The 23,169-nt window shown below is 43.0% G+C and overlaps 1 protein-coding gene across 1 annotated transcript in view; it reads right to left on the bottom strand.

Moving 5' to 3' along the window:
- The window catches only part of LOC119161235 (cytochrome P450 4V2), a 118,333-nt gene that overhangs the window by 44,298 nt on the left and 50,866 nt on the right, over positions 1–23,169 (bottom strand). The window contains exons 5-8 of the mRNA XM_037413609.2: positions 21,549–21,618; positions 19,699–19,825; positions 17,272–17,424; positions 3,154–3,327 (exon numbers count right to left, since the gene is read on the bottom strand). Of these exons, the coding sequence (XP_037269506.2) occupies positions 3,154–3,327; positions 17,272–17,424; positions 19,699–19,825; positions 21,549–21,618 (524 nt within the window). The remainder of the gene's footprint in view (positions 1–3,153; positions 3,328–17,271; positions 17,425–19,698; positions 19,826–21,548; positions 21,619–23,169) is intronic.

Raw genomic sequence — 23,169 nt, 5'->3', positions numbered from 1 at the left:
AAATAAGTACGGTAGCTAGCCAAAGAAGGTCTGAACCTGTACTCTACACACATTGAATTAGATCAAAATTTATGACAAACATTGTAGACATTATCGTGACATCACTGCACAATGTCACAAAAGCAAGGCGAATAACGCCCAGGAAGGAATTGTATTTACAAAAATGGTGCATAGAACTGTGTGATAGCAATTAGTTTCATCTAAAAAACTATGAAGCAGTTGTTTCACTCATTGAATGAGGAGTGAGAGTTACCGAGACAAAATAATCCTTCAAACGTACAAAACCTGGTAGTTTCTTAAGACTCGTGGTACTCGCATAGCACAAACCTCACACAGAGATAATTGTAATGAGATTGAAATATTGTGATGAGATTGCATGAAAACAGTGTTAATCAAATGCAAAAAAATTACGAAAGACTGTCAAGGCTCACCCATTTAGCAGTGTATAACAATGTACTACGTACTTTCGTTGTAGGAAATGAACATGAAGTCAAATCGCTTTATTTATCTTGACATTGGAATAATTTTGTGATGCACATCAATATTCATTATTTCCTCATGCTCTTTAATTGTGGAACAAGTTAGCGGAAGAAGTGGGGAATGCTGACATAGCGCAACCAGTACAATCGTTCGTCCATCTCGTGAATAAGCTTTCTCTAGATCTTTAGTATGCTTCTACAGCAAAACTGCACTGGAAGAAACTTCAAGGAACCACAATGAAAAGTTCATTGAAGAGAGAGCTCGCTGAACTCGAATAGCTATGTTGCAACTTGTATTGGGACCTAAAGAAAATATCAGTTGTTGAAATGATTTGGACCCTTTCATTTGCAATGGAGCTTTGGTTGTCAATTTATGATTATTTAGCATGTTTCGAAAATATATTAAGGTTTCGCTGCACTTATGCAATCTTGACTGCAATGTTCATGAATTCAGACACTGTGTCCACGCTCTCATAAACCATCTCCTGCAGAAAACTCCACTGGGTGGCCAGGAAGTTCACTTTTTTTCAATTAGTTGACTGTTTTTTTAAGTCAAAATTTCTGGTGCTTCCTACGTAGCAGCTACGTACGAGTAGCAGAGATTCGAAAGAGAACAGCTGCATTGCAGATGAAGGTAATCAAGGTAGTAGCTCTAGGTCGACCAATGTACACCAAAACTTAAAGACTCATGACGCTAGGGATGCACAGTACATTGGAGGAAATAGCGGCACAAGAAAGCGCACAGTTCATTACACTCTGAACAACAAAATCTGGAAGGTTCATCCTCAAAAGGATTGGTACACCTATTACAGCGATAGATGACAACCACAAAGAAATACCCAACGATCTCAAGCACAGTATCTCGGTTATGCCTGTTCCAGGGAATGTTCACCCATTCACAACTTGAGAAGAAGGCAAGCCAGTGCGAAATCCCTGTTAGAAAAACCTAACAATCAGGCTTAGGATGATCGTTTGTCGACGCGACTTTCATGTCCAATAAACAAGCCGTCACAACGGTACTTGTGAACGGGAATGGTGAACTAGTCAACTCAGCTTCTATCTACACCACAAAATCAGAAATTGCTGAGCAAGTAGCCACTGTATTGGCTTTTTTAGACACTAATAGATCGAGGATTCACAGAGATGTTAGGGCAGCCGTTCGAGAATTGGCAAAGCAGTAATCGCTAGACAGACTCTGCCAATTCTCAAGGGAAAAGTAATCAAACCGAACACGATTATTTCGTTTCCTGCCCACGTGGAGAAATCAACGGTGCTCCCGCGAACCTCAGTGAATCTGCCCACAATACCGCACGAGAACTTGTCAACCATTCAGCCACAAGGCAAGAAGATGGTGAGGTTTAAGAATGCAGAGATAACCTCCTATCTTACAACGAGCAAATCAAGCACTTTTATCTAGGACGCAGGGTCCTCCCCCCTCCGCACAGTAAACTAAACAGAGCTCAGGCCATTACGATAAGGCTATCAGAAATGAGTACTTACCTAACCACAGTTAATTAGAAAAAAATTATCTGAAGTTCTCTATTCCTACAACATGCCATAAATGCCATGACACCATAGAGCTCATATGTTTTGGCGTAGCTCCGCGTTACGCAGCGACAAGGAAAATGCAGAAGAACGGTGGCACGGAGCTATGCGCACTTCTACAATAGAGGGACGTTATGGTCAGTCCAAAGGCTCGCGAGGCGGCTGAAAGGCTAGGTCTTGCGGTGCCAACTTGGTAGCGGCCCGCTTCTGGCTAGGGCCCTAGCGTCACCTATTGTACATTAATAAAGTTCTTTTATTCATTCATTTATCGATCCTCCACAAGGCTTATTTCTTTCTTCTCTCTTCATGACGTAGGACGCTCGCTACACTCTTTCTTGCAGACGGAGGGGCGCATGTCTCAACGGGAGAGTTACGGTGACCTACAGTTCTGAATATGCACGCAATGCGCTGTCTGTACCCAGTATTTCAGACAATTTCAGATGAATATGATGTGAGAGGCTATGCTAGGTGGGACATATATGTTCGAATACCTGATGTGGGCTCTGCAGTAATTTTGTTAAATTCAAATGCGTTAGCATTGAGTCCAAAGGTGCTTCGGTGGGAGATGTCAGAAAAGTTCGAAGAACTAAATAATTCTTTTAAAGGACATTCGTAAGTGGCAATTTACTGGATATATTTCTTACGTGCTTCATTGAATTGGATTTTTAAAAATGTTTGTGCTTTGTACTGCATTTTTTTAGATTCTGTTTCGAGTAATGTCATTGAAATTTTTGTGCCCTCTCCTGCTTAGGTCCGAATACAGCCTGAAGATATTGTAAATAAATAAATAAATAAATAAATAAAATAAATAAATAAATAAATAAATAAATAAATAAGTATGTATGTATATAATTTGTGGGTCATGCTTCTCTCGGATAGAATGTACGAGCAAATGCTCTCTAGACGTGCCTGACGTGTAACAGTACGGTCATATAGAGAACGTCGTTTTTATCACGCGATGTAGAAATTGGGGCGAGTAGGCCACGCCCCATCCTAAACATATATCCCTGGGGAATGCTCAGTTTTCATGCATGACGAAAAACTTAGCGTAGGAAACACTTAACGCAGTGATGACCCTTTTGTTTGCACAGTGAATGTTGTGGATTCGGTGAGATTAATGCAAACATACCTTAACAACGCATTCCAGGTACTTCATTTGCTTGATGTCTTCCACAGTTACATCCCTTTCCACATCTTCAACGAAAATGGCGTCAATTTCTTCGTGCAACTTTGCCTGTACTTCAGGATGATTTCCCAACAGAAAAAGGGTGTAGGCTATGGAAATGGCCGTTGTTTCAAACCCCTGGAAGAAGATGAAGGGGAATGTTTTCGCTGCCAGCAACTACACTTTGTTCTTTTATAGTGAAGTGGTGTTTTAGGTATTTCGAGTTGCATTTTACTTATATAGCCATAAGTCATTTCTTAGGGGGATATGGATCACAAGCTAACACAACTGACAATAGATATTTATTTATTTATTTATTTATTTGTCAAGTACTGCGGACACATAGTCCAAGCAGGGAGGGCAAATAAAATGGTACAACAATGAACATGTCGAAAACAAAAAGAATAAATGAAATAAGAACACTAATACAGAAATGGCGTAAACACGTTTGGCAAAACGCTACACAAACAAATTAATAGTAATCAGCATTTTGGTGTCAATTTGATTACACAATTTTGTTCAGTTATTGTACGAGGGGAAAGAATTTTTAAACGTATTCGTTCTCGTGGAGTAGGGTGTTAATGCATCTTGTCTACGGTGACGAGTGGTTCGGGTCAATAGGGGCGACAGATATAAAGATGAGTCTAGGGGTGTATTGTTCGTGTAAACTAGTTTAAGAAATTCCAGTCTGTGCTTCTGGCTTCTCACATCGAGTGGTTCAACGCGGTTAGCATTCATAAGTTCTGTGGGTGAATCCTGTCTTGAGAATTTGTTAAATATAAATCTAACTGCCTTTCGCTGCATTTTCTCGAGGTTATTCATATTAGTTTTTGTATACGCATCCCAAACAATACATGCATATTCTAGTTTGGTTCTGATTATGGTGTTATAGCATAACAGTTTTACGTCGGAAGGTGCTTTTTTAAGTTTGCGCCTGATCAAGAGGCAAAATATTCTGAAGGCTGAGGAGCAAGTTTCACTGGTGTGGTCATTCCATGTTAACGCGTTGTTAAAGGTGAATCCTAGATACTTGTATTGGGTTACTTCATGCAGGGGGATGAACCTAACTTATACGTATGAAGCAAAGGTAATTTGTTATGTGTCATTCGCATTAGTACGCTTTTGTCTGTGTTTAGTGTCATTTTCCAGTGCATGCACCATTCGAGAATATTATTTAAATATTGTGTAAGCTAATTTGATCGTTGATATAATTAATGCTTTTAAAGAGCCCGCAACCATCGGCAAATAATCGAACCTGGACACCACCTTCAACGATATTACCAATTTCGCTAATGTATATAATAAGAAGGAGAGGGCCAAGGACACTGCCCTGCGGCACACCTGATGTGACTGCAAGTGAGCCCGATTTTCACTATAAATTTCCACGAATTGATGCCGGTTTGTCAGATATGCAGCAACCTAAGAAATGAACAATCTTGGGATTCCTGCGTTTACAAGCTTCAGAATTGATTTATCGTGAGGGACAGTGTCGAAAGCTTTTCGGAAGCCTAGAAAAATTATGTCAATTTGTGCAGTTTTGTCAAGAGTTGACGCAAAAAAAATGAACAACAGTGATCAGCTCTGTGAATGTCGAATGCCCCCTCCTAAACCCATGCTGATACTTAATTAAAACAGAATGCATCTCTAAATATGTAGGTATGCTGTTTGTGACTATATGTTCAATAAGTTTGCAGCATGACGAGGTTAGAGAAACAGGACGGAAATTTTCAACTAGAAGACGATCTCCCTTCTTATGAATTGGTGCACTGTGGGCTGTCCTCCAGTCACTCGGTAATTCTGGCAACAACAGTGACGTGCGAAATATTATAACAAAACATTTCGATAAAGTTATCGCATGTCTACGAAGAAATTAATTAGGGATATTGTCAGGTCCACTAGAACTTTTGGGTTTGAGTTTTAGCAGCATAGCAAGTACACCCGGTTTCAATATAAAACTTGCATCAGAAAGTTGCAGCGCTGTACAGTTGTGTGAACAATCACTAGAATTAGAAAAAAACACAATGAAAAACTTATTAAAGTTATATAGAAGTTGTAGCTTGTCAGTAACCATCTGTCCATTCACTGTAATTTGTGATATTGATTTCTTTCTTCTCGACAATGTAATTCTCAAACTTACTTGGATCATTTTTAATGAAATTGGGCAGGGACGTGGTAAAGTAATAGGCCTTCGAATTACACATCGCAAGCGCGAGCGTTTTGTAATTCAGATATCAAGTCTGGCTTCTCATCTGCATTCTTCAATCGCTTAATTTTGAGCTTCATATGAATAATCTTACAATTTATCCATGGTGTTTGCTTGTGTACTCGCTTTTTTTTATTTGGTATGAATTTGTTTAGACAAATATGACACATATCTTTAAAGCGAGTCCAAGGTATGTTCACATTATGCAGCGGTTGTATGGGATCCTCACACCAAAAAAGACATCATGAATTTAGAGCGTGTGCAGAGGAAGGCTGTTAGATTTATTTTCGGAAAATACAAAAGAGAACATTCCCCTTCACTTCTAATGCTTACCAATAAAATAAGTTCACTAGAGCATCGCTGTAAACTTAGTCGCCTACAGTTCCTGCACAACATAATAAAAGGGAAAATTGGCCTTCAGAAGCCTTACTTTTTAGTACCCCTAAACACACGGTTGACTAGACACAGACACACCTTTTCTCTCGCGCCTATATTCGCCAAAACCAGATCTCACATGAAGAGTTGCTTTTCCGCGCACCAAAAAAGAATGGAACTCTTTATCTGTTCACGACATACAATCGGAAAACTTTACAAAAGAATTGGAAAACCACTTCTCTTAATATTTAGTATAAATATGATCAGTGTTAAACATTTCTTACAATTGTCTTGTGAATCCCATGCTCTGTGTAGTGCTCTGTTATTGTCTTAAGATTTTTTTTCGTTGCTATCTCTTGTGTAAATTGTTTTGCGAAGCAAGCGTCTTGCACTGTATGTTTTCTTCTTGCATTGTTAGTCTTTTTGTGAATGCCTCGTTATTGTATTATTGTATTTGCCCCTCCTGCATGGGCCAGCATATTGGCCTGCAGTATCGATAAATAAATAAATAAATTTTTCTCATCAAAATCAGTTAAGCAGTTTTCTAAGTAATGAATCACACATGCGTTATTTGTGCGAGAATAATCTTTGACAGAAAGGGCACATGATTTATCGGTTTTTCTACAGAAAGTAAGCAGCAAGAAAATATAGACAAGATAGTGATCTGATAGCCCGGGCTCGACAACCACCGTGAATTCAGCAAATTTGCGAGCAAAGAATACCAGGTCTAAAACTGATGATGAAGAACCTTACACGCGAGTAGGTTCAAATACAGCTTGCATGAAATCGTGAGTTAACATGATATCAAAAAGTATGTTAACATCCCGGTTGTCATGAAGCCCAGAGTCAGTGTACACCCAGTCTATACCAGGCAAATTAAAGTAACTTACAAGAATAACCTTGCTACTCAAGCATTTATTCGTAATACACGATAATTCATGCACAAATTCAGGAGCGGCGTCAAGGGGCCTATAAACTGCGAAAAGTACAAAGCTATAGCCCTAAAGCGATACCCTGATGCATAGGTATTTCAACGAGGGTATTATTTCCAGAGCAACAGCTTCAACCTGATTTTTAACTAGGACTGCCACACCCCCTCTCTTAGAAGACCTATCTACTCGATAAACATTGTAGCAACGAGGAAACACATCTTGGTCGGTAATTTCCTCGCGAAGCCAAGTCTCAGTAATAACTGTAATATGGGGGTCATGTTGAACTAACAGTATCTCAAGCGAACTTGTTCTATTTGAGAAACTTCGAGAGTTAACATTAATTATTCGCCGATGCTTATATATATATATATATATATATATATATATATATATATATATATGTATATATATATATATATATATATATATATATATATATATATATATATATATATATATATATATATATTGTAATGACGAAAACCGAAACTGGAACTCTCTCTGGCACAGACTCGCATGCTAGGAGGAAGAGGACGAAGACGAAGCAGAATAAGAACAGCCGGCCTGCAGCAAAGGCGTTGTGTCTTATTTCTCGTCGTTACAATGGCGCAGTCGACGAAGAAGACGTCATACGTCCCGGCTTCGTCATCCAGGACGCCCGCCGACATGCAGATGCGGTAAGCGTCGCTTGGGGACGGCGTCAAGGCCTCCTCAGCAGCTGTTCACCTGCCGCCACTGCCACCACCGTTCGGGGATGGCGCCAAGGCCTCCTCGGCGGCTTTAGTATACCCATCACCGGTATTTCTTCATGAAAAGGGACACCGTCTACGCGTCCTTCGCCACGGATTGTGCCGTGAGCACAGGTCGACAAGTGAACCCTGCGGCACAAGCCACCTGTCCGTACCCTCGTGGATCATCGGCAGCGTGGTTCTCTCATCGTAAAAACGCTGTTCACGCTTCCTCGATCATGGAGCCGACAGCCCTCCTGCAGCCGGGAGCACCTGTGCCGCCATTCGGGGACGGCGTCCAGGCCTTCTCGATGGCTCCTGGGCAGGCTTGCCCCGGCCCCACCACGACAGTACATGGCCTGTCGTTGACCGGGAATGCCGTTCACGCTTCCCACTGCGACAACGTCCTGCTCAGTGCTTCATCGGCACCTCAGCCGCTCAGGGGTGCTGTTCAAGCTCCCTCGGCCGAGGGTACCACAGCAGTGAGTACGCTGATCGGGGAACACGTCCCCACTGGCTCCGCATGTGGGCCGCCCGAGAGTGCCACCGAGCTTTCGCGCACCATTGCGCGACTCCGCCTCGAGGTCGGCGCCCTGACAGCGTCGAGTTCTGCGATATTCCCTGCTGCCTTGCCGGGACTTCACATTATCGATGAGGCGTTGGCCGCGGCCGCCTCGCAAGACCATTCAACAACTTCCCCCGAGAGCCGCAGCAAGCTCCAGTATACTCTCGCGGCTCTTTCACACCAACTTGGCTGTGTGGCGTCGCTATTTTCTGGAGCTTCGCCTGCCGTGACACCACCACCGGCTGCCTCCGAGCTACCCGAGTTTCGCGGCTTCCAGGACGATGCCGTCGATTGGGTGGCTACCATCAATGCTCTCGGAGCTCGCAAGGGATGGAGCGACAATCAGAAGTGGTGCGTGGCCTTAGACCGCCTTCAAAATCCTGCTGCTGCGTGGCACAGGTACGAAGGCGTGCGGCAGCAGTCCTGGGCGGACTGGAGCGCCAAGCTCATTGCTGCGTTTGGAAGAATTGAGTCTGACCTCACTGCTACCTCTCATTCTACCCTCGCCACTACCGAGCAAGGGGCTATTGAGAAGCACAACGACGAGGCAGCTGCACCCTCTGCCAACCTGCCCTACCTCGGAGATCAACCTCACGAGGCGCCGCGCCCCCCTACAGCTGTGCCGCGTGCCCCCTCCCCGGACAGCTTCCCAGAGTACCCTGCGGCAATCATCGAGACAAGCTGGACGGTGTACTCCTCCGGGCAGATCTCTGACTCCGCGTCGACACCTGACACACAATTACCCTTGACCCAACTTAGGACCGCCTATAAAGCACAGAAGCCAGTGAGCCAGCCTCCAAGCTGGTCAGCCCCAAATGGCCTGGATCCATTGACCTGCTGCGTGACGACGGCGGCTCTTTCACAACCAGCCGGAGACCAAGCACACGTCACAACGGCCAGTTTGACCCATAGTAAGGAGCCGCACCATCCCCTGCCACCTTTGCCGTCATTGGCCGAGTGCGTGGACGCTCGTAACTTGCCAAATGCCGTCTCCCCTAACGAGCCACAAGTGCCTACTCCACCTGAGGAGGATGCCATCGAAGTCATTCCGGTGCAGTTCACGGTTGCTCCGGATGGCGAGGCAACTGGCCATGTCGACATGAACGCACGTGACGGATTGGCAAAAACCTCCACTTCGACCAGCAGTGCATCAGCGAAGACGCTAGAGCACGACTTGCGTCGCAAGTCTACGCGCAAAGTCTACACAGCGATGTCGCTGATATCTATCGATATAGCCCATCGTACCTTCCCTCGCTCTGAACAACGCAGGCGTCCCCGCTCAGTGTGGGCCGCAGTACTGCATACTGGTGTCCCTGCAATGTCATCCAAGCAGCGAAGGGGTAGTCATCGCGATGGTCCGCCACCAATGCGATCACTCCGCACCAGCCAGTATCACCTGCTGGGTTTACATTCTCCAGGTGACTACATTAACTTGCCGCGCGGACGCGACCTGCAACGACCACCTCGACACAGCCAGGGTCGTCCACCAGAGTACAGGACAGTTCCACAGGACAGCTCGAGGCGTGCACATGACAGACTACCACGGCACTCCCAGTGCCGCCCTCCAGAGAAAATTGCCCTTTGCGCGCTAGCAGTCATGGCCGAGTGTAATGACGAAAACCGAAACTGGAACTCTCTCTGGCACAGACTCGCATGCTAGGAGGAAGAGGACGAAGACGAAGCAGAATAAGAACAGCCGGCCTGCAGCAAAGGCGTTGTGTCTTATTTCTCGTCGTTACAATATATATATATATATATATATATATAACCACTTCTTTTAAATAAATATATTTTTCTCATCAAAATCAGTTAAGCAGTTTTCTAAGTAATGAATCACACATGCGTTATTTGCGCGAGAATAATCTTTCACAGAATGGGCACATGATTTATCGGTTTTTCTACAGAAATAACCTGCTCACGGCTGGTTATTATTTCATCTACTTTTCTTTCTTCTTACTTACATTCCATTGGTTCTAATAACTTTCCCTGTACATTGCTTGTCATTACTGTCTTTTAGATCTCATTAATATTGTGTTAAAACACGGAAAAACGAGCCCTTAAGTATACACTTCTTTCCCTTATTTCATTAAACGAGGGTCTCGTACTGGCAGACTTGGTGTCATTAGGTTGTATACGAGGGACTATTAATCAGCTGCCCGCTCATAATAAGTTCACGTGCTACGTGACGCCAAACATGCGAATAAAAGAGTGTTTTCACACTCGTCGCTTGGCTTATAGATGGCGCTGACTGTCACTCCTACTTCTAAATTCACATATAAACCCAAAAAAGTGGGTGGAGAGAAGGCCGCTGTGGTAGCTCAGTGGTTAGAGCATCGAACGCGTTATTCGAAGGTCGTAGGTTCGATTCCTGCTCACGGCTGATTATTTTTCATCCACTTTTCTTTCTTCTTATTTACATTCCATTGGTTCAAATAACTTCCCCTGTACATTGCTTGTCATTAGTGTCTGTTAGATCTCATTATTATTGTGTTAAAACACGAAAAAACGAGCCCTTAAGTATACACTTCTTTCCCTTATTATATATATATATATATATATATATATATATATATATATATATATAACAACATAAAAGGTACTTCAAAGTAAAAAGTGCTTTTATTAAATCACATTACGCAAAATAAACAAAAAAATATCGCAATCATACATTGTAAACATCACACCGCTTTGAAATAATTTCTACTGGCAGTGCTAATGCGGGCAGTGTTATAGAAAGAAAAAAAATTCAATATCAGTTTATTGGCGCTATGGTCTGGGAGATTATTTCAATTCTTTATGGTCATGGAAAGAAGGAACTACCATATTCGTGCGTTTTGTACAGGCATTCTAATATTTTCGGTTAATGATTCCGTCGTATTAAGACGTATGTTCTTCATAAGAGACATTCATGGGAATTAATGGCATTTTTATAGCAAATATTAATAAGAAATTTGGGTATAAGTTTTGGTTCCCTCACCATTAGTGCCCTTCCTGTTAGCGTAATAGGACTGTAATTTTCAGCGAACTTTTTCTCACCTGATTTATCAACAGGAATGACATGCGCGAATTTCCAGTCATGTGAAGAAATTCCAGTATTGAGTGTATAGTTTTACATATAGCACATAAATACTGTGCAAATGATGCTATGACAATTTTTTAAACAACAATTGGCAATACAGTGCCAGGTCTAACTGCTTTCGATGTATCTATATCCCGTAAAAGGCAATCATCAACATTAACCTAAATTCCTACCTATTTCATTGGAAGCTAGGTAACTGAAAGCGCTACTACGTTGCCAGGTATACGTTGAGTAAAAACTTACGAGAAAGATTTCTTGAAAGCTGCAGCTTTTTTTTCATCAGTCTGTAGAGTATCACCCTGCAGAGTCGAAACTGGAATGCTAATACCATCTTTCCGATACTTTGTTTCACATGCTTCCAGAACTGTTTCGAGTTTTTCTTTTACCTATCGCTTTACTGGCCAAAAAAATCAATGCTTCGCTATTTTTACTGTGGAATTGAGCGTCACAGTTGGATGCCTAAGTTCTTGTTCATTAGACGTGATACTGTTATTGCGAAATTATTATACAGATAGATATGTGGGGTTTAACGTCTCAAAACCACCATATGATTACGAGAGACGCCATAGCGGAGGAAATTTCGACCACCTGGGGTTATTTACGTGCACCCAAATCTGAGCACACGGGCCTACAACATTTCCGCCTCCATCGGAAATGCAGCCACCGCAGCCGGGATTCGAACCCGCAACCTGCGGGTCAGCAGCCGAGTACTTTAGCCACTAGACCACCGAGGTGGGGCGAAGTTATTATACAAACTTATACGTTTTGACAATCAACCTTCAAATATCACCATCAAACCATGGTTTTTGTTTGGTTATTTTTTTAATATACTGCACTTTACAAGACTTTCCACTTCATTACTTATCTTATCGCGAAAAGTAGAGCATTGTACTGAAGAATAACGGCTTTCTGCGAGCTGCAAGACTGTTGGCTAGTACTATTTTGCGTCTGCAGAAGTAGAATCATAATCACTATATTCACACAAGAACACTTTTCAGTGTATTACCTGTGCTACCCGGATGGCTGTTATGATTAAATCGGTCACAGTGGCACCATAGTTGCGTATAGCTGTGAACTTGATTCAAGCTTTCGCATATGGTATCATATGGGTTTTATACACGGAAACGTGCTTAAACTACATCAAACGCTGTAGCATAAGAACAGCTTTTATTTGATTTAACAACACTGCTACGTGAAGAACTATAGAGAATCTTTCGAACTTTCGCAGCTATCTCCTTCTATTAATTGCTTCAAGGATGCATACTGTGCAATAACAAGATGAGCTCAGAAAATTCTATAAAAAACGTCCAAAAAGATCACATGTTCACGTTAAGCGGGTTTTCTTTCCTTTTAGATGGAGGACTAAATGCGTTTTTTCGCAACCTTTCCTACACAGGAAAGTTGGAAGGTGCCTGCCTTGCTGTGTGCTCAAGGTTTTACGAGAATGCACTATTTTTATTAGTGCATAGGCACGAGGGAAGTTGCTGTCATAAAAGTGTCGCAGCACGAAGACAGCTCTATAAGGAAGGAGGAAAGTGCAGTGAAATTGCTGGGCCATTTCTTATGGAAACGATGGACACGCCCTGGTAGCGTTGGATAGTTATTGGGGTATTGTCGAGAAAGATATAGATGGAAATAAAAGTGTTACTAATGTTATTCTGCAGTTACGGGCCCACCACAAAACCCTTGCACTTCCCCCATTCATGTTTGATATAGAATACTATAGGAGCAAAATTTCTTTAAAGAGGAAACGCCACTAGGAAGTGCCTAACCATTTATCGTCTGAGAACTGAATTGGGCTTAACAAAATTTTTGTGGGAGCCGAATCGAGAAACTCGCCTTTTTATCGCGATAGCAATTATATGGACACTCTCCGCTGGATTTTGCCGCTGGCACCACCGTCACTCACCGTATATATATATATATATATATATATATATATATATATATATATATATATATATATATATATATATATATATACGGTGAGTGACGGTGGTGCCAGCGTCATATATATATATATATATATATATATATATATATATATATATATATATATATATATATATATATATATAAGCACAAGAAAGAAAAAGAAGTCCTCCCGAAAAAGACTCCTGCGCGTGGAATCGAACGTGGAACCTATGAATCGCGAATGCGAGGCGTTAACCAGTGAGCCACCGAGGAGAACGTGCTTCAACGTTCAAACGGTAAGCTATATTTATATTTTTATAGCTATATTCAACGGCAAGCTATTTATATTTACCACTTACCGCTGGTGATGGGCATCTCGCGGGGGAGGGGGGGAGATTATCGTGTTTTCGCATTAAAAGCACGCGTTCTCATCCCCAACGCGTACTTTTCCCCTCAGAGTGGAGAAAGTTGGAGGAGCATATGACGAACATGGCTCTCTGATTGTGACATGAGTTGTGCGGAAATCTTGGCGTGTACGTTATGAAACCTTTTCTTACAGCCACGTGTGACACATACACGGGACGCGGGATGCGTGTATGAGCCACAGGTGGTTTACCGTTTATATCTACCCAGAAGCAGCGAACCACTTCGTTACGCTTGACTCAAGGCTAAAAAATTGACAGGTCCCACGTACAGTGGGTACCGATGATATGCGAATCACGAATGAGGAAGGTTGATATATCACATTAAGATCAACACAAGATTAGGAGGTAGACGTAAATTATGCCACCATGGCTTCCATATCATGTTTATCATGTGTGCACCTGGCATTTATGTTCGCCGTCCATTCAAGTCACGTAGTACCAAATTCGGTATATGTTAGGTTAGTGAAACGCTGGCGAGTGCGCCGTGATCAGGGCAAGTGGTCATGTTCTTACATGAGACGCATGTCATGATCATCATGTTTTCACGAGTCATATACTTTAGTCATCCATTCACATCATGTAATACCATATTCGGCATATAAGAAGCTAGTAAAACGGCCGCGAGAGCACCATCAGCGTGGCGTGTAGTAATTACTTAAATGACATGCATGGCATGATTTCCACGCTAGGGTCTGTTCCTTATGTTCGATATGAAGTCATGTCATACTACACCAGTTTTGCAGCATGTCATGTGAACGAAACCACCGTAAAAGCAGCGAGACCATGACATGTAAATCATGATACTCATGACATACATGTGATGGTTTTCATGTTATGACTGGTCACTTTTGCTCCTCATACAGTGACGTGACACAATCAGGGAGAGCTAAAAGTCATTGGCGGCTACATAGATAGATAGATAGACAGATAGACAAATAGAAAGATAGATAGATAGATAGACAGATAGATAAATAGATAGATAGATAGATAGATAGAGAGATCTGAATCTTTCGTAATACTTTGTTATTGTGTGTACAGGTTAACATTCGCCCCTTACATTGACGAAAAAGAACGTACATCTTCCATTTCTTTTTCGTGTTTCTTCACTCGATGCTTCTATGATTTCTCTTTTTTCTCCGTTGTAGATCTTGCCTGCTCCCGTCTTGTTATCGTTCTTTTGTGGATGCTTCATCGACCCTAATATTTTAACAGATAATGTAATCTCCAGCCTTCGTACACTTCACGTAGATTTCGGCAGCACATGACAGAAGCAACAACATCACAATGAAACGAAAGCAACGTCCAGCCCGGAGCCCCCGCAGCAAGCCCTGCGCCCGTTCTGGCACGTACATGCCATTAGTTCCCCGTTGACACCGACAGAGACGCCACTAGTTAGTCGAAACTCGCCCCACGCCCAATGGCTATAACTAACGACGTGTCCATCTGACACCACTGGGCTCTTAATTACCATATTTGTGTTTTAGTGCTCTCGACACGCTATGGGCGATCGTACCGAAAAAAGAAAAGCGCAAATGGCAAGCTTCATAAGGCCTGCATTATCGCTCTGACAAGCGAGGGAGACGCTGCAAAAGCCATCAAGAACCGTATCAAGCAGCAGCGCCTGGTGTCCGCCTCCGAGTGGCTCCAACCATTGCAGGCACTGCTTATTTTCGTGCGCCGCCAGCTGCTTGTTCCCCGTTGTTGCCCATAGACGCTCAGATACTGGAATGCCGACTACACACACGACTGCCGAGCACGCTTTCCCCGCTCATGCACAATTGCGCGGCGTGAGCCCGAACGTCACCACGTGATTATCCCGATGCGTTCTAGCCAGTGTTGCGGAATGGGAGAATCCATTACATTCCAATTCCATTCCGGGGAATTGCAACTTGCCGCAAATTTGTTCCTTTCCGTTACCCGGAATGAAGAAACTTACTCCATTCACACTCCAGGAATGGCAGGGCAGGCTGATTCTCTTCCTGCAATTCCTCAACGTAGAAAAGGCATCTTTATAGCTTCATCGAGCTAAGAATGAGTGACCCATCAAGCTGATGCCATCAGATGTATATTACTTGCAAAAGTACGCAAGACGCGTAACCACGGTAGAGGGATAGTAGCTTGGGGACTTATCTCGTGCAGTACAACCCCACTACCAGTTCCTGTATGACCAGTTCTCCCGCTACATATGGAATTTGAATGGTTACCACAATAACAGTTGGCAACGCATGTATTTAATTGTTTCGAGCGTATTTTACTACCTTCGCAGAATCTCTTTACTACAGCCAACAGCTAGTAGGGATTGAAACTTCTGCTGTTAGTAACCAAGCGTGCTTTCTTGGTCTCTTTAACTAGATAACTACTAAGCCAAATACGTTGCCAGATTTCTTGTGAGCACCACCGTATATCTTTCAGTAATCGTAACACTCTTTTATGTAAATTTCATCATCATTATCAGCCTCACTACACCCACTGCAGAAAAAAGGCTTCTCCCATGTTTCTACCAGTCAACTCGGTCCTGTGCTTGCTGCTGCCACTTTATGACCACGAATTACCTAATCTCATCTACCCACCTAACTTTCTGTGTTCTCCTCACCCGCTTGCCTTCTTTTGGAATCCAGTTTGTGATCCTTAATGAACAGCGGTTATCTTCCCTTGGCGCTACATGCTCTGCCCATTACCATTTCTCCTTCTTGATTTCGACTTTGATGTCCTTAACGCCCGTTTGTTCCCTGACCCACTCCGCTCTCTGCTTGTCTTTTAAGGTGAAAATTTTCTTTCCGTCACTCGCTGCATCGTCCACAATTTAAGCTGAACCCTCTTTTAAGCTTCCAGGTTTCTGCTCCGTAGGTATGTACCGGCAAGATGCAGCTGCTATATACCTTCTTCTTGAGGGATAATGAAAATCTACCACCAGTCATGATTTGAGAATGCTTGTCAAATGTGCTCCACCCTATTTTTATTCTTCTATTTACTTCAATCTAGTGGTTAGGTTCAACGGTTACTACCTTTCCTAAGTATACGTAGTCATTTACAGCTTAAAGTACTCTGCTACCTACGTCGAAGCTCTCTTTTCTTCCGAGGTTGTTATAAATTACTTTCGTTTTCTGCAGTATAACTTTCAGACCTACCTTTCTGTTCCGCTTGTCTAATTCAGTAATCGTCAATTACAAGTCGTCCCCTGAGTTACTCAGCAGTGCAATGCCATCGGCGAAGCGCAGGTTACTCTCTATTAACTCGTATCCCTAACCATCCTTAATTTTGTCGATTACCTTGGAATGAAAATTTAGTTCTAAGTGATGACACTCATATACGCAAATGGAAGGACAAACAATGATGTGTACAAAACGTTCATTATTTTTCTAAAATCTGTTGCTGATGACCAGTACACAGTGTGCTATTCTATCGTAGGAGCATAAATAGCCTCGAAAGGGCTGCTAGAATAGATACTGGCTAATTCTTGATATTCTATGTGCGTGTTTGGCGTTTGCGTGTATGTCCTCGTCTGTGACTCGTTCATGCCCGTATGTATGTTGCTGTGATGTGTACTTTCAATGGTAAATATATGAAGTAGTGAGTGACTTGTAATTATTCAACGCGGATGATGGCACTTCACTTAATATCATATGTATACATACATACATATATATTGTTGTAATATAACGGCTTTGATTAGCCAATGTACATGCACATATCGGGTTAACAATTCACTAATGTATCAACAATTTGTGTCAGTACTATTCACGAACTACTTTACAAACTAGCAAGTTTCACTTACCTGCAATTTCCTGCTTTTTACTGCATTTTATTTTTAAGTGTCGGTGTGGCCAAAGAGTTAAATTGAGATATCGAAATGACGCTTACCCCAATAAATATAGATGTGACTTCGTTCCTGACTTCATCTTCTGTTAGCGTGCCATCCACCACGTGCGCGTGCAGGAGAACGTCCAAGAAAGACTTCTTTGAGTCCACCTTCACTTTATCCATGTTGTAATTCGACACCCGTTGTTTTACAATCTGAAAAATAAGAAAGAATATCGGGAACGTAATGTTGAGTGAAAGGTGGCTGCAGGCCTTGAACGTTTATGGCACCTCGTCACAAAATTCTAAAAGCGGGGCTTATAATAGTGCATTGCAAGCTTGTGCCAGGGAAGAGCAAGTAACAAACGTATGGACGGAATTGTGAATTAAAACAAAGACAAAAATTGGCGTAAATTGCACCGTAGGCAAAATGCTAGACAGCGGAATTTATGGGCACCCAGATAGTCTTGGGGGAGGCGGTCTGCAGAATTACCTGAGTTTGGCGGTACTCATAATTTTTCCCGGCTCTGGCGACACCATTTTTTTAATGAGCTAACAGTACAAAAGGTCGAATATATCTCTCAGCACACACTGCGTTCCATTGGCTATGATAGAACGGGTCGTCATGCCATGCGACAAAGTTGTGTGGTCTTTGAAACCGGATGCCTCATCTTTAATGTGTTCGTCATTTCGTCTGAGTGCGGAAGTTCACCCACGGAGGAAAAGTGCGAAAAAGTTTTAAATGCGAAGCATTTCTTAGCGAACTTCGGCGACTGTGAGCATATCTATCTATCTATCTATCAAGCCGCTTACGTTTGGGTGCTCTTGTGGTCACCCCCTTAACTTGGCGTGAACCAAAATTAGCATGAGAGGTTAAGATGGTTTGACGAATATGACGCGCTGGTAAAGACATGAATAATGTCACAATACCATCGCGTACATCGTCAAACGCTTCCCGCCAGACAGTGGCACATACCCACGCATGTGCCGCTGGTATGCGGGTATGTGCCAGAGGTGATTGACACTTAGTATCTATCCAGGAACGACGAGAACACACATGGGAAGTTTCAACACGTGAGCGTTAAGAAATACCCGACGTCGATAGGGTCGACCCGACGAATGCAAGGAATAAATGTCAGGATCCCAGTGGGAATCGAACCCAAGCATTGTGCGTGGCAATGAAGCATTTTACCACAGAGCTACGCCAGGTCTCGGAACAACTTTTCAAATAGACGCTAATCTTCCTGAAACGGCAACAGTGTTTGCAGTGTTGCCTACCCAATTTTATAAACTTTGATACAGCCGTCACGTTGGGGTAACGTCAATTGTGGTTAGTTGCCATGCGCTGAGGTTGATTTATGTAGCAGTGTTCAGGACCAGCATCCTTGCTAGCATCAGCGCTTCATATCAGCTTCGGGTGTTGCTAATTCACAGGTTCCAGTTGGCATCGTTGCGCAAGTGCAAACAACTGGTTATATAAACATCTGCAACTCTTCTACATATGTGGATGCGTGCAACGTTTTTACATATATTTAACGTCATTTCATAAGGTGTCGCTCAATAAGAAAATTGCAACAAGGTCACCTTCCCTCCGCATGCATGCTTCGCATAACGTCGATTTCCAGGTGCGTGGTATTTGCCGAATTTTTTTATCAACGCTGCTATCGCAAGTTGCGCTCTGTATTCGTGCCATGCCCACTGCAGCGCGAGCTCAGGGCTGCACGGCCTGGGCTTCTCGGGCACACGGCTTTACTCCGAGCTCCTCGGGGGTTTTCTGCGGGCGCCAAAAGTTTTCACAGCCGGTTTAAACAGCTCCACTGCTAAAAATTGGCTGAGGTTTACCTCTTGTATACGAGGAGGAGCACTGAGAGAAGTGGATCGTAAGACTAGCGGACGAACACAACATCGAACAGCGAGCAAGACTGCGTTTTGATTGTGCCACAGCATCTTGCAGTTTGTGGAAGCTACAGGAATGTCCACCTAATGTTTAGTGTCGGCAATTGGCTGGACACTCCCTTGATAAACAGCCTCCCCAATGATTGGACGAGACCCCTATGGTTTATAATCTTTGTTCCCCTGCCCTTGATGCTGCGCTGTGCTGCCTATTGGGTTGTAGAAATAAACACTAGTACTACTACTTTGACTGCCCAACGCGTGTAATTCTGCACAATCATTCGTCGTAGGGTTTTGCACAACTGCAACGCTACAGCTAAATTTAGACCTCTAAATGGCTTAGAATACCTGTGAACCTTCGCCTGGATTCGTGGTACCCCAGTGGTGGGGTCGCGATAGAGCGCAGCTGCGACGCATTTTCGCAGTGCATCACACGTCGTGATGTCAAAGCTGCCCCATTTATTCTCCGGTAGCTGCACTCCGGCAGTTCAAAGCCATTACGACGCGATGAAGAACATTGGAAGACATGCATTTGTAGAGCTTTTTTTCTACAAAGGAAAGTTGAAAATGATGGTGCGCTGCGCACTGTTTACCTACCTGTCTGTTGTACTCGTGGATGAAGTTGACATTCTTCTTAAAGTCCTTCGAAGCCTGCGTCATGCAGTAAATAATGTTGGGCCAGTGAAAAAGGTTCATCATCCTCGCTATTATGCTGGCGCCAATCCTGTGAAACGAGAAGAGATAACCCATTGGTAGTATCGTGGTTAGCCCAAGGTATAGCCAACGATTGTGAACCAGCGATTTTTCATAAGTTTCGCATTGGCTCCAATATTCTGCTTCCAACATTTGCTCATTATGTCCATATGTCAGTTGTAAGCTAAAGCTGCTTTTATAGATTGACACTTACAGACTATGTGCATGTCTGTTTTTTTTGTACAAAACGTGCAATAAAAAAAGCACATTTTATTTGTGCCGAGTGAGTTTAGTCATACTGAGAAATCAATCAGCTTAACTTTCATCTCTTCAGAAAACATGAACAAATTCAAAATTAAAAAAGAAGATTTAAAAACTGTAAGAACGGCCGCTTCGCCCGAGTGATGAGCGGACCTGAAAGAAGGCACGAGCATTCCGCTTGCGTGCGAAGTGGGAAAGAAGAGCTTCCGTGGCTACCCTCCTGCCCTCAGTTTTTCGTACTTTCCCTCTATTTCTGGACGTCACCAGTGACGTCATGAAAGACATTTTTTTTCCTGATTTATTTGCAGATGGATGCCCGGCAACCGCCAGTGTTAAAATCGGCACTGCCGCTGCCGATAGCGAATACATGGGAGGTATAGGGATTTTCTGCTCCCTAGTTTAGTGTTGCTGGACTAACTGGGAAAGACGGCAGCCAAGCTCCTGTCGGGGAAATGTGTTTATTGAAGGGCTTGAATACGAGTTTGCTCAGCTACATAGTTTTCGTTTATTTTACTTTTGGCGTGTAGTTCAAATGATGTCATGTAAATATAGGCTGCTTCCTGCTCATGAAATACTTGTAGCAGTGATTTGAATAGTTGCGAGTCTTTCGTTTTATTAGTGTCGTTCAAATACACGTGATGAACTAAATGGTTCTAAAATTATTACAGAGACTGTCGATGGAGTTAATGTTTTGACAAGCGATCTTTTCTTCGTCAAGGCGACGCTGTTGCTTTGACGAAGACAAGTCAGCATGCCGAAACACTGCTTCAGGTGACGTTCTTTCTCGAAAAACTTCTAATCACTTTAATTCTCTTCGTGCCTCTGAACTTCAGTCTCGTTTGGTACTCCAGTTCTGTAAGGAAACTATGCGCGCCGTCTTAAGAAACGTGATTGAGTGAAATACGCCGTGTCCTATTCGCGATTATTGATAATTTTTCCCTTGATTCGGACTTTCTGGATTAAACGTTTGCTCATTATGTCCATTAGTCAGTTGTAAATTAAAGCTGCGTTTATAGATTGACACGTTCACACCACGTGTATGTATCTTTTTTGTTTCATACAAAATATGCAATAAAATGTGCATTTTATTTGTGTTGATCGAGTCTCGTGTTAGTGGAAAACCAGTCAGCTTAACTTCTGCGTCTTCAGAAAACATGAACACAATCAGAAAAAAAGTAACCAAATTTTATGGCCGAATCACCAAACGGGCCAGTGGACCTGATAGAAGGCACGAGTGCATTCCGCATGAATGCGAAGTGGGAAAGGAGGGCTTCCGCGGCAACCTTCCTCCTAACGATAGTTCATCCTGTCCCTCTATTTTGGGACCTGACCAGTGACGTCATGAAAGAAATTTTCATTTTGGGATTTATTTCTAGTAGGATGCCCAACAACGCCCGAGGTAAAAGCGGTGTTGCCATAGTGTGTGGATGCTGGCGGCACAGGCAGTTTGCGCGCCATGGTATACCTTCACTAATGAACGTGTTTTTTCGTACTCATCGTTTATTTCAAGCAGCCGCATCTTTTGGACCTCAGCTTCATTTATTTTCACACCAAGGATTGCCTCTGTAAAAAGGAGAAAGAAAAGATAAAAGAAAATATCAGCACCCAAGCACTGCGAACAGATGGCTAATAGCAAAGCTGAAACGCGTGGCTCCGTTGTTTATCACTAGGTTAATAATATCAGGCGATCAAAGACTTCTAAATGCGAAGCATTTCTTAGCAAACTTCGGCGACTGTGAGCATATCTATCTATCTATCTATCTATCTATCTATCTATCTATCTAGCCGTTTACGTTTTGGTGCTCTCGTTGTCACCCCCTTAACTTGGCGTGAACCAAAATTAGCATGAGAGGTTAAGATGGTTTGACGAATATGACGCGCTGGTAAAGACATGAATAATGTCACAATACCATCGCGTACATCGTCAAACGCTTCCCGCCAGACAGTGGTACATACCCACGCATGTGCCGCTGGTATGCGGGTATGTGCCAGAGGTGATTGACACTTAGTATCTATCCAGGAACGACGAGAACACACATGGGAAGTTTCAACACGTGAGCGTTAAGAAATACCCGACGTCGGTAGGGTCGACCCGACGAATGCAAAGAATAAATGTCAGGATCCCAGCGGGAATCGAACCCAAGCATTGTGCGGGGCAATGAAGCATTTTACCACAGAGCTACGCCAGGTCTCGGAACCACTTTTCAAATAGACGCTAATCTTCCTGAAACGTCAATACTGTTTGCAGTGTTGCCTACCCAATTTATAAACTTTGATACAGCCGTCACGTTGGGGTAACGTCAATTGTGGTTAGTTGCCATGCGCTGAGGTCGATTTATGTAGCAGTGTTCAGGGCCAGAATCCTTGCTAGCATCAGCGCTTCATATTAGCTTCTGGTGTTGCCAATAGGCATGCTCCAGTTCACATTGTTGCGCATGTGCAAACAACTGGTTACATAAACATCTGCAACTCTTCAACATATGTCTGTGCGTGCAACACTTGTAAATATATTTAGCGTCATTTCATGACATGTCGCTCGAGAAAAAGAACTGCAACACGGTCACCTTCCCTCCGCATGCTTCGCATAACGTCGATTATCAGGTACGTGGGATCTGCCGATTTTTTTTTACATTATCGGTTGCGTCTTTCCAAAAACTTTATTGGTGTTGATCGTCAGTGTGTTCGATTCTTCATTTTAAGAGGACCAGTGGTGAGCAACGGAATTTTTCCAATTTCTGTGGCACGTTCTGTGGCAATTTCTGTGTGAGTAGTGGGGCTTGCGCAATTTTCATGGTACGTTCATGTTGTTAAAAGATTTTGGTTACATACGAATTTCGCTTTCGCCTCGCCATACATGACTCCGCTGTAAAAATATGTCTAAATAGCGCTTCTTATTTAATGGTATTCTTCTTTCGTGGCATTTGCAGTGAACGCGCACCTGCGATTTATTATAGCCTTACTTGAAAGTTCAAATATATTATGGCACCACTCATCTCATGCATATTGGAATAGATCTGACGCCCGTGTAGATTTATTTGCGAGGGAACTTTATTTTTAACAAGTACGTTAGAGGGATAGGTTGGATTCAGAAAGCCTTGTATTCGTAAGTAATCT

This window comes from Rhipicephalus microplus, chromosome X, assembly GCF_043290135.1.
Source record: "Rhipicephalus microplus isolate Deutch F79 chromosome X, USDA_Rmic, whole genome shotgun sequence".
NCBI classification, from domain to species: Eukaryota; Metazoa; Arthropoda; class Arachnida; order Ixodida; family Ixodidae; genus Rhipicephalus; species Rhipicephalus microplus.
Note: the sequence above shows the minus strand (reverse complement) of the source record. Positions and strands in the feature narration are given on the sequence as shown.